The sequence below is a fragment of the Sceloporus occidentalis genome, unplaced genomic scaffold (genome assembly GCF_023333645.1).
Source record: "Sceloporus occidentalis isolate IW3139 unplaced genomic scaffold, rSceOcc1.0.p SCAF_11, whole genome shotgun sequence".
NCBI classification, from domain to species: Eukaryota; Metazoa; Chordata; class Lepidosauria; order Squamata; family Phrynosomatidae; genus Sceloporus; species Sceloporus occidentalis.
In genome coordinates, this window is record NW_028316991.1 from 4629842 (window position 1) to 4646100 (window position 16259).

The 16259-nt window shown below is 39.8% G+C and overlaps 1 protein-coding gene across 1 annotated transcript in view; it reads right to left on the reverse strand.

Annotated features, from left to right (window-relative positions):
* Nucleotides 1-4872: 4872 nt before the first annotated feature.
* The window catches only part of LOC149305463 (solute carrier organic anion transporter family member 5A1-like), a 37824-nt gene continuing 26437 nt past the window's right edge, over nucleotides 4873-16259 (reverse strand). Inside the window, exons 5-9 of the mRNA XM_089477524.1 lie at nucleotides 14864-15062; nucleotides 14348-14507; nucleotides 11279-11520; nucleotides 8002-8066; nucleotides 4873-5330 (exon numbers count right to left, since the gene is read on the reverse strand). Of these exons, the coding sequence (XP_089333650.1) occupies nucleotides 4873-5330; nucleotides 8002-8066; nucleotides 11279-11520; nucleotides 14348-14507; nucleotides 14864-15062 (1124 nt within the window). The remainder of the gene's footprint in view (nucleotides 5331-8001; nucleotides 8067-11278; nucleotides 11521-14347; nucleotides 14508-14863; nucleotides 15063-16259) is intronic.

Below are 16259 nucleotides of genomic sequence, written 5' to 3' on the forward strand. Positions count from 1 at the left end.
TGATCTTAATTAACAATGTCTAACATCTAGATTAATTTTCCTTCATCACAAAATAAGTGCAAACACTGAAGGGACCTCACTTTTACTAACCCTATATGTAATTAATGTAATGTTTTAACATGCGGACACTTAAAGGAGCATTTATGCTTCACTGATCTGTGCCTTTCCATTGATTGTTTGCTTTCCAAGCAGTTGATTGTGACTGGCAAGCAGCACTACTGTGCATGTTCATGTGCTCAAGCACTTTCCCGTAGCAGTTGGGCAGACAGGGTCTCATCTTTCCAGATGCAAATATATATAAAAAAAAAAACCACATGACTGATCCTTTAAATAACCTTTTGTTTCCTTTTTAATCTTGTCACAAGCAGTACTGTTTGCAACAATAAGCTTTAAGAATAAATGTTTTCAAGAAGCACTGAAACACAGAGGGTATACATTTACTCTTTTATTCTTATGTATCAAGTATTCCAAGTTTTGTAAACAAACATTTCCATAAAGAGAGAACAAACTGATGTGGCGACCTTTTACAAATCTCTCTCAAGGCCATCAGAGAAATAAATATTGAATAAAAACAAACCTATATTAAGCAAAAACATTATTGCACTACAAATAAAACACATTGCACTAAGACACCATAATGTGCAGCATCGGAGCCCAATCGGATGATTAATCAGCAGCATAATGTCAGCGATCCCAGTTGCAAGTACCCTTGCCATTCTGCTGACCTGCACCTCCACTTGCTGGAATCTCTTTCAGGAGCAGGCAATCTATTTTTCATGTTCCTTCCATTAAAATATTGTTGTGCAACAATGACCCTAACTGATCACAACACCAAATCCACATAAACAAGGAAGAAGTGTTGTACCAACGAGGAGCTCTTGGTTCATGCCCCTTGTTGTCTTTCTGCTCTTCTGATGAAACCACCAATGATTTTGATGACTACTAGCACCAGACCTACACACAATATCATTTATCAGCTTTCAGTGCCTCGGTCCCTGTGCACTATATTTGCGCACACACACATACACTCAGCCATACAGGCACACATACACTACAACATTTACAGCAGTCTACTAAGAAAATGCTTAATGCTTGGACAAATCGTTGGCTTGTTACTCTACAATCATCAGCAGACTTTAAGTAACCATTTTTAAAGTTTATTAGCTAAGTACATGTATTATAATTATGATTATCAAGAGTTGCATCCATGCTGATTAGATTGTACAGTACTATTAGTGCTTTATTACAGAGGTATGTATTATAACAATGCCCTTTGTTATCCATCACTACAATAGTTATTATACTAACCATCAAAAGCACGTAACAGTCCCGGACTTTCATATACTTCTGCCTGGCCATAAACAAGTTAATTCCAGTGAACTTCTAATTGGTTCCCTTGTGTCCAAGATTAACCCATTTGTGGCAGTCATAAATAGCTCTGCAGAAATGCAACACCGTCAGTAAAACATTTTTTTAGGATTTTTGGTTCTTTTATCACCAATGCAGAATTTTTCTCTGTACATATATTGAAGTAGAAAAAGAACTGTCTTTTTTTTTGCATTTATTGTAACGTAATTGTTTAAGTAATTACAGTGATGATTTCATATTCCTCGGATTAAATGCAATTCCATATATAAAATATGAAGTAATCTCTATGTATCTTAACACTGGAGCACATGACACACTATGAGGGGTTGTTCAGTAGGAACCAACTATTTTATATCATTACTTTTAATTCTATACTTTTAACTGCTATAATCACTTATTCCTAATAAAATGAGCACAATACATTTAATTTCATGCAAGTAGTCATGCCTAATGCGGATGTGATGAGCCATAATTTGAATAACATTCTTACTAATGCATTATTTCTCCTTTATCTGCACAACCTCAACCTGCCTTGCATTATATCAATAGAGTACAGTCTATAATTAGAGATGAGTGGATGGTCAATTTCTTGTCTTAAAATACAAACGTGGCACTATGTCCCAGTAAATATTCTAAAAACATGAGATTGTGTATCTGCAAAAAAATGTAAAAGAAAAATATAAGGTATACAAAATGACAATGGCCTTGCAGCATACAGTTAATTCATTACAGCGGGTGTTCTCAGTTACACCCTCCCAGCATACAGTTAATTCATTACAGCGGGTGTTCTCAGTTACACCCTCCCAGCATACAGTTAATTCATTACAGCGGGTGTTCTCAGTTACACCCTCCCAGCATACAGTTCATTAATTACAGCGGGTGTTCTCAGGTACACCCTGCCAGCATAGAGTTAATTCACTAGAGCGGGTGTTCTCCGTTATACCCTCCCAGCATACAGTTAAATCACTAGAGCGGGTGATCTCAGTTACACCCTCCCAGCATACAGTTAAATCACTAGAGCGGGTGTTCTCAGTTACACTCTTTCAGCACACAGTTAATTCATTAAAGTGGGTGTTCTATTACACCCTCCCAGCATAGAGTTTATTCACAAAAGTAGGTGCTCTCACATACATCTTTCCAAGTATAAAGTTTATTCCCTAGAGCGGGTTACACCCTCCAGAGTTTATTCACTAAAGCGGGTGTTCTCGGTTACACCCTCCAGGGTTTATTTACTAAAGTGTGAATTTGCAGCTTGACCTCCCCATGCACTATAAAGGGCCGGCCTCCTCAAAGAAGAGCTTGGTCTGCCCTGTGTAATGCATAGTTCAGTGTAAGTTGTGCTCAGCCCTTCTTGCAGGAATAGTTCCTAATGCACTAAAAAGTCTTTGGCGTTGAAACTGCAACTTTAAGCCAACTACCACTATGGTGAAGAACCGCTATAGTCTCATTCAAATTACCATGTATTTTTCAGCAGTCATGAAGATTTGGCTATAAATGACCCTTTTATTTCGAAGATTCAGAAATGTGTGTACATTTTAAATTATTACCCTGTAACCATCACATAATCTTAGAACCAAATGATTTTAGAAATAAGAACTATATGGAAGCCTATAGGCCCCTTTATTAGAATATGTACTGGTAATCCTGTAATAAAATCACCCCATATAATCTAATATCAGAAGTAAAGTGTGTTCAGCATTTAACGGGATACATGGATTTACCAAAAAGCCCCAGAAATCCCAATATAATATAATACTAATGATAATGAGGTGATGAGGAAGTGAAACGATAAAGGCAGCGCCATCTTTTTACCTTGTGGCTCATTCACCAACCTGAACTGTACACCGGCAGCACTTTGTCAGGTAATAGCGCAGAACAAAACGGAATGGATGAATGGAGACGTTTTTGATTTTTAAAAAATACCCTCCTGCTTCCTTCAAAAATTCTTGCATAAAACCTGTTTTCGGCAGTTTAAAAAAAATCTGTGTATAAAAGTACGTTTTGCCCATCACTGCAGGAGACAACGATGGGCAAAAGGTAAGAGACACAGCATTTCCAGATTCCTTTAGAAAACAAAATCAAAGGGAAACTCTTTTAGGGTTAAAATGTTAAAAAGTGCCCATTCCTGCAAATCCCTATTAGTCTGAGGCTACTAATACTTACTAACGGCTTACAAACACTATATTATTGAACTCGAGAACAAGTCCATTCATACCACACTTATTACATATTATCTTTACCATGTGTCCGAAGATGAAGAACTAGGATAACAGATCATATCCTGGTGCTCCAATCAACAAAGAAACCAAGAGTAGAGGGAAGACCCCCTCGGAATAGTATGATGGGGGGCGCTGACCTGGATAAGGCCTGGAGCAGTAGTCCCCTTAAATCTATCTCAATGTGATGCATTATTGTTATGTCCTGTTTACCCATTGTACAGTGCCATGGAATATGATGGTGCTATATAAATCAATAAGTATTAGGTTGTAGGCCAGGGGTAGGTGGTAAACAGCCCTAAGTGCCTTGCTGTTTGACAACTTGCCGTTTTCAGCCAAATGAAGATGAATGTTACAGTTAAACAAAATACAAAGTGCTATATCATCCCAAACGCTGCTTGATTTGTATTCGCACTCTTGTGTAGCTGTCAATGGACTTACCAAAACCGTACAGTGACACACAGCGTTGCTATGGCTTTAACACATTGTTTGTTCTTAAAATAGATTATTATCCTATGCTAATTTTTCTTACATGCTTAAAATGCAGCTTTACCCTTTAAGTTGCATAGTTTAGGCTAATTGAGTTGTGCTTTATAGCATACCTCACAGTAAAGTTTATTTTTTAAAATAGTCTGCCTAAAATGAGATAAATAAACCAAATAAATCAATAGTACCCTCTGGCAAAAATCAGGGGTAGACAAAATGTAGCTCTTCAGCAAGCAAAAGATCATGGGAGTTGTAGTTTACCACTGGAGAGATGAGCCAACGGGATTTGCGAATCAACAGCTGGTGGGACACACATTGGGGCCCGTCCACGACATATAATTCAACAAGAGCTGCCCGGTACCGGTTGTATATTGCCCATCAGCTGTCGAGCACCAGGTTGCAGACTAAACACGAGAGAAGTTTGATAACAGCTGGAGAACTACATGTTGTGGACCAACCATGGGATAAGAAGAACATCTAGAGACCTACAAGTTGTACATCTCTAGTTGTCTACCCCTGAGCAAGACACAGTGACTGAAGACATCGATCCACTTAGTGCTGGCTGTGCTTTACTTGAAGCCGTAGCCAATTTTAGATAAAGAGATACCGGTTGGAGACGCCATTAGAAACAAAAAAAAATCTCCAGTTGTGGAGAACATCAGAATAACTGTTTGAGGAAACCAGCCCCCATCACCCTGTAGCTAAGATTTAAACACGTCCTCATTTTTTGTTTGTGTTTAGTTTCTTAAAAAAAGGCACGTGTTGCACAAGGCGCTATATCCAACCTTACATGTCACTGTATTTATGTGTCAGCTGGGGTTTCTTCTTGAGAATTTTCAAATGATGTGTTTATTGCTTCTAAGAAGGGTCCGGGATATGTTTGTGCTTCATGCTGGATGCCTCGGTCATTGTCAGCATCTTCATTGTGCTCTTCTCGGGCACCGAACGCGGGGCAGGATCTAGTTCGAGCATAATTCGTCTCGGCTCTTGCATTCCCCACCATCTCGCTGACTGTGCTTATTGGGGAGGCTCTCCACCGCCTTCTTTGTAACGGATCCTCTTTGTGTTTAATGGAATACCAAGCCAAAAATATAAAAATGAATCCTAAGAATTTAAGGCCAGCTGCCAGTCCAAAATAAACAAATCGAAATGATGTCACGTTGTATTCCCAGCAAGAACCTTGAACGCCACAATCCTGCTGCCAAAGCATGCAAGTGGTGTCGATAACAGCCCCGAAGTAGATCGGAGTAGGAATGTAAGCTGCAAAAATAAAAAGGATATACATTTTAGAAACATTTTCCTATGTGTCATAAAAACAGCAGTGAGTCTTCCCTGACATCAACAAAAAATGAATACAGAATCGGTTAGAAGGACAACAGTTCATCAATTTCACGATATTCCAAGTAATACCTATAAACCTGAAAGACAACATAAACACAGATATCGCATGGGGCAATCAACTTTGCAGGACCTATTCCAAGCTGGGGTAATATTAAGAGTATAGTATTATTACCCTCATTTGCTTTGTTCGGGCACCAACTTAAAACAATAAAAAGTCCACTGAGATCTGTACCTGAAAGGTTTATTTAGACAGAAGAGTAACAGAAACATAGAATGTCCCTGTAGATAAGAACCATTTGGCTCAACTAGTCTGCTCATTATTCCTGCTTGTTTAAATACACTGAAACTTTATGTCAATGAAATGTGTTGTAAATTAGTTACATGCTCAGTTTAGACATATGCACCGGAACATATAGAATTTGACTATATACGTTAATTCGGTATAAATAAAATAAAGATGTACAAGCGTACGAGGAAAAAGTTAAATCACAGTGCTATTTCGCCACCTAGTGGCCAGTACATGGAAACTATGTGATTTTTGGTCGCGCTTTCTTTGGCGTTGTTATGGCAGCCCATATTGCCCCATCCATTCCGGCACATACATCTTCTACGTGGGATCACATTATCTTTCAAGATGCTCTGCCATTGTTGCTCTACCCAGTGCACTCCTGTATGTCGGCCCCTGGCCACATTAAATCTGGGTAAATATATAACACCCATAATTTCTCCCAGTACAATCAGTGTTAACTGTGCCTTTTACCCCAATTACTTAACTATACATTATGAGGAGCAGAAAAGTTACTGATAGAACCAATTTAACAATTTAAACAGAGGTAACATGCTGGGATGGCCCTTTATAATGCGTAAGTAAACTGGTGACAAGATGACACCTAAACCTACCTACAACTCACAGCGTGGTTAATTAACCCCCTAATTCCCATAATGACAGCAATATAATGCTTCAACATGTTATTTTATAACGTCTCACTTTCAAGTTGCTTCACAAGAATACGCAAAAAATGGCCTGATTATAGTCAAAAGCAAAAAAGTACAGAAATATAATGAAACACATAAAATATAAGGTGATGGAAGATGGCAAGAAGAAATCAAAGAGACTATACATTGCGGGATCTGCAATTTGTCTGGGAAAAGTATAACAATTCATGTTTAAATCACAGAAAGCGGTTGTGACACCCTCCTCAGACAACATAAAAGGGAAGCCCTTAAAGATATGGAAGATCACGTTGCCAGATGTAACCGTCAGGTCATAATGCTTTCATGTAGCAGGCTGTCGGCTGAAATCTACAGTGTAGGCGAGAGAAGATCTACCATCTTCACCGTTTCGTCTGGAGACAAAATATTAATTGCCCTCTAATGTCACGTTCCCAGCAAAATAAGAATGAGTGTGTGTTTTACATGATTAAAGAATTGTGTTGGGGAAGGATTTGGGCATTTAATACTACTAGGAATGGTGTCAAAATCAGCAGAGTAGGTTGACCAGCACCTTCCATTTAGAGCGAGAGTGTCTTGGTTTGGGAAATTTAAACCTTCCAACTAAAATGGGAGGATGGGGATTTTTAGTCGGTTTTGTTAAATGATAAAAAATCTGTTAAGATGCCTATTTTTGGAAGCATTTTTACTTTACAGCATTTTTCACACCGGTCTAAAACTTTGGCACAGCTCTGTATGTCAACAGATTTAAGGCAAGCACAAGATACACATCTGTGGTGCATATCCTGCACAAAGTCGTTATTGCACACTGAAAAAAGAGAAAAGTGACAGCTCTCCAGCTTCAGCTGTTGAGGTGACACTTGGATGGGTCACGACCATACGCAAGGTATCACAATGCAGCTGTGGGGCCTCCATAAAAGATCCAGCAGATGGTCCCGTACTGGCAGGGCCGGCCCTACAATGGAGCCGACTGGGGCAATTGCCCCAGGCAGCACTTCAGAAGGGGCGGCACTTTGCCGCCCCAAGCGGTTTTTTTTTTGTTTTTTTTGAAGCGGAGGAGAGAGAGAGGGGCACCGAGTGGTTTTCGCTTACCCGCTCGGCGCCCCTCTCTCTCTCCTCTGCGGCGAGTTTCCCTGTTCGGTCTCTGTGCCGGCTTGTAATGCAGAGCGCTGGAAGTGACGTGAATTTCCGGCGCTCAGCATTACAAGCCGGCACCGTGGCAGCACAGGGAGACTCGCCGCAGGACTGTTTAAGGGTAAGTACCGGTGGGGGGCGGGTAGATAATGCCGCCCCCCCTCGGCGGGGGGCGGCATTTCAAACTTCGCCCCAGGCGGCGTTAAGTCTTCGGCCGGCCCTGCGTACTGGCATCCATACTGAGCTCTCTCTATTCACACAGATGATGACCTGCGCCTGCAGCTAAACCTTAGGCCATGTCCGTGACTGTGTCTCGCTACCTTGGTTAATATTGTTCTATATCACATTACCACAATCTCTTCCACCGGCCGGAGGACATTTCTGAATACAGCCCCCATTCCTCTTATTTTCTGAACACACGTGCAGTTAAATGATACTGCATTTGGTGACTTCCAGAATGGCTTGACTCGCATGTATTTGTCGATTCGCGGCTGACAATACTTACCAAGAGTGCGCAGCAATACAAACTGCATGCCCAAGGCAAACGGCCTCTCTCCTTCCTCCACTGACCTGCAATACAGAACACGTGAGTTTATTATCACAGCCAAAGCTTCCATACGGTTGGATGAGCCATATGACCTTATCTACTGTATATACTTCACACATATACCTTTAAATCCACATAAGGGCATTTTTGTTACTTAGTTTGTAATCATTCTTTTGTACAATATTGTGGACCAGCTTGTATAAAATGTTCTTTGAACTATAGACAGACACTGGATAATATGGACCCAGTGCCAACAACTGTCAAAACAGTGGGGGTTGCAGGAGGTGGAATTGCTACGTGGCCATAAGTCACCAAGGACCTGGTGGCCCCGTTAGCACCTTCTTTTTGGTTACACGCTACAAAAATCTTCCTTTCTGCTCTTTGTCAAACCTTAGTGTAGAAAGGAGCATGTCATTATGGGTTGTATTGAACAAATACTGGTTATGATGGGTACGACGATCTTCAGTCATGACAGAGCAGATGGAAAGAATAAATGTTCCCATCAAAATTTATGAAAGGCGGCAAATTTTACTTGCATAAATTATTATTTCTGGGAAGGGTTTGGGCATTCAGCACTACTAAGGACGGTGCAGGTATTACCCAGTGAAGTTAGTCTGAACTTCAGAAACTCTGGGTGGGAGGTATCTCCCGAAAACTGCAGAAAACTTTACATTTGGGACACAGCTGTGTGTTTTAGGACCCCCTGTAGTTGAGACACAGCTGCAATGCCATTACTGTGAAATGAGGGATTGCTTGATTACTGTGGAGAGATAGGTCACATCCATCATGTAATCCACAGTTATGTGGCAATCCGCAATCATACGCTGAAAAACTACTTTCCTCTGAAAGAAACTGCTTGATTTAGCAAAAACAACATTTTCTCATATGGAATAAATCTATAACCACAGGCTTTGAGAAACTGGTGCAATGCCAGCAAATTAAAGTCACCACTTCAGTGCTAAAAGGAACCTCGGGGTGAAACTAGACAAGCTCTTGCGTGGTGTAACGCGTGGACGAGTTCTTCCCAGGACACCGCTGAGAACGCAGTCTATGCAGAACGCTAATGTCATCTCCTCGCAGACTTTTACCGTTGGCATCATCTGGAGCCTGGAAGGAAGAGTCACTATCTACTGAGCAAGTCTATAAATATTACATGAAATACCCCGGGTATTTATGTCTCTCAAGCTACTCATTTAACCCTTTCACGGTCTTTAAAGAATGCACCTAAATAGGACTGGTTCATTCTGGTACTGACAATCGTAAACGGGTTGTCTAGACACTATGGCAACTGCGGTACAGTAATCCAGAAGAGGGAAGATGACACGTGCTGCTCACCACCACCTGTTTAGAGTTGCCCTGGGGGGGTAGGGCTAACTGAAGTCCAGTAAGTTTTATTTTGATAACTAAAAAGGGGAGATCCAAAAATCTAGGAGCAATGGTCTTCTGGGATGTATCCAGTCCTACAATTGTCCTACCCCAGAGTAGGGGTAATACATTCTTCATAGAGGCAAGTCGTGCCCTGGGAGAATAACAGGGTGACAACTAGTAATATCTAGAACTGCCCACTGATCAGGGCTATATGTGTGCGACCTTATCAGCTTATCAGATGTACGATTGTCTGCTTGCATCGCCGGTCACATTAGATGCCCGAGTCACTTCACATTGCTTGCACTCAGCAGAGATGAGCAGGGTTAGTCAGGCAGCAGCTGTACATCTCCCCGAACATGCTTTATGCACAGAGAATGGCTATATAGTTATATATCGGCTTCACATAGAGCTGTTACCGTTTCATTTGATGTTGCACCTGATATTTAAACATCATTCAGAACTGCAGCCCAGGAAAAGAGCTATGTTAAGCCCACAACTGGATTAATTATACAGGTTCTCATGCAGCGGCTTGAAGGCATAGGAGGAGTTTTGCCCAAAGCTTTCATTATTACCACATAACCAGAGACATTAATGCAAAGGGACTCCCTTATTATTCATAATAATTGTAGATTTTAGTTCTGTTTTGTGTAGTTTGTTTCATTTAGCAGCATTCTTACATCTCGTTATATTCAACGGCATATATCTATAAGACCCATAAAAATGGGCCCAGCTTTAATTACACGTTTAAACGAATTAGGCAGGAATTCAGGACACCCATGGAAAATCGCAGGTAAGTTTCCCAGACACGCTGCGACTACCTATAAAGTACATATTACTAGTTAACTAACCAACTACAAAACTAACCTAAACAATATGGGAGTTCTTCTTTAAGGTGTCTATTTGCAGTTTGCAGATGTAATGCTAGGTAACACTGGGTAGCTTCATAAAATTGTTAATGAAGATGGAAACCACTTGCAAAATGTATTGGTTTGTGGAATTCTTAACTGCAACGTCTTCAGGTACAATAAACTTTTTTGTTTTGTGAATTAGTGCACGTTTCTAAAATCTTTACACGTCTCACCCATCGCGGGAGACAGCGAGAGGGAAATATATTCATATAAAAAAAAATATTCTGGAAACAATGTAAAAAATACCATTGCCACAGTTACCGTTACCTAATTGTTGTGTTGTACACAAATAAATACATATTTAACTGTCACATAAAATTATGACATTTTATGCGATTAACCTATTCTGCTTGTTACTATATCATAAATGTTCAGACAGCTTGGAAAATGAGCCTCGAAAGTTTATATAAATGCAAACTCTAAGGTGTCGCTAAGGGTCCCTGGCACTGGACACATCTAGGATTACAACGCTGTATATAAATGTAAAACATATACAAAATAGGCACGCGCAAAAGCATAAAAGGCATACATATTCTTTCAAACTTGGGGTACTTTGACGTAGTGGCAGGTTAAGCAATATAATGTGATTGAGTCCCCAATACTTATCCCTTAGATAGGAGTATTTTGAATGGTATTGGCTGGGTATGGGGCGATTTCTTGCTCTGTACAGAAAATAAGTATAAAGGTGCGAGGGCTGAAATAGTGCTTTTTTTGGTGAAATTAGGAGGCCACCCAAGTATATACTTGCGGGATGATTGGTAAGTGCATGCGGCTGATGAATAAAATGCTTTGTTGCTCAGTAATAGAAGGCAATAGAAAATGCTTTTTGGGGGGTTCTTGTGATTAAAACAATTGAACGTATGTAGAAATACAATTAATGTATAACTTGCCAATATCACCTATTGATTTCTCGCACCGCTACTTACTGCCGGCTATGAAATGTTTCTGGGAAGCCTCACCTGAGTGTCACTATGATGGCGGAGGGCTGTGCACAGGCTGTGATCAACGTAACAATGAAGAGGAATATGAGGAATGGAATGAGGGTGTTGCAGGTCCGATCGCATTTCCCTGACACGGCATAGCCATTTTCGTTTAAGTATGTCTTCACGATAACCACTCTGAGTTGGCTGCGTTGTCCCACGGTTGGAGGAGTGATCACCTGGCGGCTCTGCACACAGGCACATTCAGTATAATTTCTTACCTAAAACAAGAAACACACGTATAGGAGGTATAGGTGAAGGGATCAATTCGTTACCATTAACAGATGGAGTATATATGTGCAAAAGTAATGTAAGTTCTTAGTATTTACGTACATTTAACATCATCAGTATAACCATTTACTTATAATCCAGCCATTTTACACTTTAAAGCATATGATCTGTAGAAATAATATTTACTGATAAAAAAATCATATAGGGTCGTCTTATATTCAGGCCTTTTTTCTAAATTAATATTCAAGTTTTGGGGGGTCGTCTTATAATCAAGCAAATTTGTTACTTTATTATCCATTATTTACCTATAAAATGAAAAAGACACCACCGAGTATACCACCCCGTCTGCTCTCTGCACCAGCTTTGGGTATTAGAAGCAGCCAATCACTGGTGGGAAAGCGCTCCCATTAAAATCAATGTCTAGGCTTTCTGCGCATGTACATGTTGAAAGGGGGTCATGTTAGACCCCCTTGAAATCTCTCCTGAGCCCGTGTTGGAGCTGGCTAGCCCTGATATCCATGCAAGCACGCCACTAAGCAGGAGAAACTTTTTTGGAAGGCATCTCCGCAGTTCAAATAGCTGGAAAGGGGGGATGTATAGACAGGAATCTGTTGAATCTCTTTCCGCATGTGCATGCGCTGGGATATCAGATGACACTCTCATGCTATCGCATGCATTAAAGTGGATATAATAGCTGGAGGGTGCCTTTCCATCCCTAATCCAAAGGTCTTGCTTTAACAAAACAAGTTGGTAATACCCATTTTCAAAGTTCATATAATTGTAATAAATGTAATAAAACAATAAAAAATTTATATAAATCTAAGAAAATATACCTGCCCACAGGAACAGATGAATAAGAAGAAATGGGATATGTGGTCTCTCGTTACTTATCTTCCCGTGGGCACTGGCCATGATGAAGTCAATGTATATAATTATATTCCAGCAAACAATTGGAAATATAATCTCAGCTGTAGTTTTTAATATTAAAGACCGGGTTATTTTAAGAATGCTGAATGAGACCTTTAGCCAACAAACATCTACAGTCAATCAGTCTGCCCCGTGCTAAAACGTCACTTTTAAAGAAAAAACACAGCTGTTTTGGCAAACCAGGTTGATACACAAAGAAAACACATCAGTTTTAACAACACCCCCAAAGTGATGATGACCTTCAGACATAAGAAGACGCAACATTATCAAGGGACTTGAAAGTTCTAACGTTACACCGGTTTGGCAGGGAAACGCTAGAATGCAAGCACCAAGATCGCCTCCTAAATTGGTAACAGATACCCTGTCTGAACATCCCCGGCACTTGATTCATCATATAGCTTGCGTTAAAGGGGAGCTGTCACATATGTGCTACAGAATCTGCTAGCCTTCTATAAAAAAAAATGTAATCTAATTCCAGATTATCGCTGAAGGGCATGGGAAATAATAGAAAATGTGCATGAAATCCTAGGCCATCAGAGTTGGGAGATTTAAATCTATATCACCGGAAAACAGAACACTAAATAAAAGACACAGAATGTTTCATAGCTATTCAGGTTTCAGTGACAGTTCTCCTTGAATTCTTAAGGGTCGGTTTAATGTCACTGGGAGCTATTCCAAAGAATAATGCTTTTTAAGGTTTAAACATTTTGTTGTTTTTTAACATTAACATATCCAGATGTCACACAGATTAAAACAACAAATTAATAAATTCTGTATGTGCAAATTAAAGTGCTTTCTCAATAATTTAATATGCATTAAAGTGTATATGACAGCGGGAGTGTCCCATTACTATTGGCCACAGAGATGTCATGCAATTCACATGTTTAGTGGATGGTAATAGCGATGAAGAACATTTAGCACTAAACCCAGACTCACTACTTTTTACACACTGTTTTTGGTGACTTTCTAAAATCCCAGCTCCTGTAGAATTCATGGTTTGAATATAGACCGGTACAAATTAAGGTTTACGGTAAACGAGCAGCTGGCAAGCGGTGTCATTTGCTTTGTGTATCGGCCTAAGAATGCAAAAACGTTGTTTAGTCCACATGGCCACCAGCAGATCTTTAAACTAATAACAGCTGGTAGACCATACGCGTGAAACCCGGGTTTGATGACAGTATTAAAAGAGCACCGTTAGGATTCTGCCTTGAGTCTCGCCTTATCCTGTTGTATCATATGACAATAAAAAGCTCAAACGATGCCTTCTAGTTCACATGCATTAAAATATGGAAGTACTGCACACACATCTAGGACCAAGGTCATCATGTTCAATGTTAGGATAGCTACGTAAACACCTAACGCATGCCGTTATCGTAATTGTTGACTCCAGATGACAGTCTGTCTGCAAATGCTTATTGACCATATTGTACAAAATTAGCTTTTCAGTGCAGGGACTGGGAGTTGCCACTCAGACCAGTTGGCGGAACCTGGGCGCTCATCGTGGGTTCAAAAAGCGTTGGCATGGTATGCAACATATCCTTCAGATTCATTATCTAATACAATGAAACCCAGGACGAGGACTGCGGGAGAACCTTTAATGTCTTTAGCCATACCAAAGGCCTCTAGATGGACATACCATGCATTAATGCATATATCTTATGACCCCAGATCCGTCTGTTTTATAATACTCCATGCCTACAGCCTCCATGCTGGGTTACCGCCATTCTTTCAGTTTCCACGGATGTTTGTTGAAGAGAGCCATTCGAGTTTCTATTACCTGCCACTACCTGAACAATCCTAAAAGCTAGACTGTAACCGTACACAAGAGTCTTTCTTCACTCACAAGTTGGCCCTGTCCTAAAAAAAGAGAATCACGCTCTGTGCACTTACTGCTATGCTCTGATTTCCCACATTGATGCAACCAGCAAGACAGGGATTGAAATACGTAATTCCATCTGATCCGCAGACGGGCTCATATTCATGAATTTTGCAGCCGCAGTTAACATTACAGCCCCCCGTCAGATTCCGATGTGTCATGGTCAGCGTGGGACTGCAGAAGAAAGGGAAACGCTATTATAAAGAAACGGTTACTCGTTGGACACATATTAACCACTACTGTCATCAAGCTCTAAAAGAATAAGTATGATTTTGTTATATCCGTGACCCTTTTTGTTTCAAAGACTTGGTGATTCCTTGACAATACTGTTAAGCAAGCCTGAGTTGTTACCACATTTGTAATTTTTTTATTTTAAAAATAATTGAAATATTTTAAAGGCTTAAAGTGATACTTTTCCTGGAAGAGTATTGGGTTATATGATAAAAAAGAAAAGTGAGCAGCTTATCACGTGGCTACGGTTCGTAAAATCAGGAAAGCAGTCACAAAATAATCGTTATTCATACACTTACCCGGTTGTGTAAGGTATGTTGATCCCACCGAGATTGATGCTTTCACATCCCACAATGAACAGCGTGGAAAAACACAGCAAAGACACCCCGCTGCAGATCATGGCTAATTTTGCTGATTCCTTGGCACTAAGTTTCAGTTTCTTGATGATATAACCTCCTAGCACAATACCAACGCCAGCACTCGGGACAATGACCAGACCTAAAAAGTTACAAGTCATTCAAATTTAGCTTGCCTAGGTATTTCTGAACCCCATTAAACAATCCAAGATGTATTGCAAGTAGATATATCCTACACGAAAAGAACAAAATACTGCCATAACGCAGATGATTGGACTAAAATGTCCATCTGATATACACAGATAGCACCAGGTGGGGAATATGGTGAAATATTACATGACGTTTTATCTAAAGAGCACCCGCGGATTCCAAAGCACTAATAGATGAATAACCCACAGGTAGACCCAAAGGCTCTCAGGTCTGATCCTTACCAGCTTACAGAGATAATAATGGTACGAGTCGGGGTGTATTGTGTGGAGGAGAAGAAGACACACAAGGACTCGAACAGCAAAGCCGATAATAACGCTAGCAACCAAAGGACGAAGAACAGAACAGCACAAGAGCAGAAAAAGCCTAGGATACAGAACACAGTGACTGCGTATATAGCAAAACCTCCTAGAAATCATAAAAATGTAAAAGCACAGTAAATGGATTTCTATAACATTGAGAATTACACAATTACATCGCATTAATGGTTTCATAGAATTCACGCGTTCTTTAAAAAAAATAAATACATAAACATATGTCAAAATATATGAAACAGAGCTGCACGTTTACAGGTTATAAAAGCGGTATTCAGAGAATAAAGAGAAAGCCTTGATAGGAATTTGTTGTTTTTTACATTTTGTTCTCCGTAACACAAAATAAAGGTTTAAGTGTTTTTTGATTAAGAAAGCCTTTGTTTCAGTATATTGTTTTATTCATTTCCAATTACAAAACTGCAGCTTTTGCCTGTGGTTTCTACGTTTTAATGTGCGTATGGTGTGAGAAACAGCATTAGAATTTATATACATTTATTTTTTATTATAGCTTATAAACTGTAAAAGTAATTAGATTACAATTATTAATTATAATAATTAATGGCAAGGAAAAAAACATGACCGTGGTTAGGTCAGAGTCTGTCAGTCGTCATTGTTGAGGCTTTGTATTAAATTGTGCAATTAAAGCATTTTGATCTTTATAGTGCAAATTGCTATTTTGTATCTATGCTGGCACATGTTGCAGAAAATAAATAATACGCCCCTTAAAAAAACAATAAGAAGTTGGAAACACAGTGAGAAAGGGTTTCAAAAATAATCTTTGCAATGCTTGCACCTTCACATTTGTATTTAATTAAGCT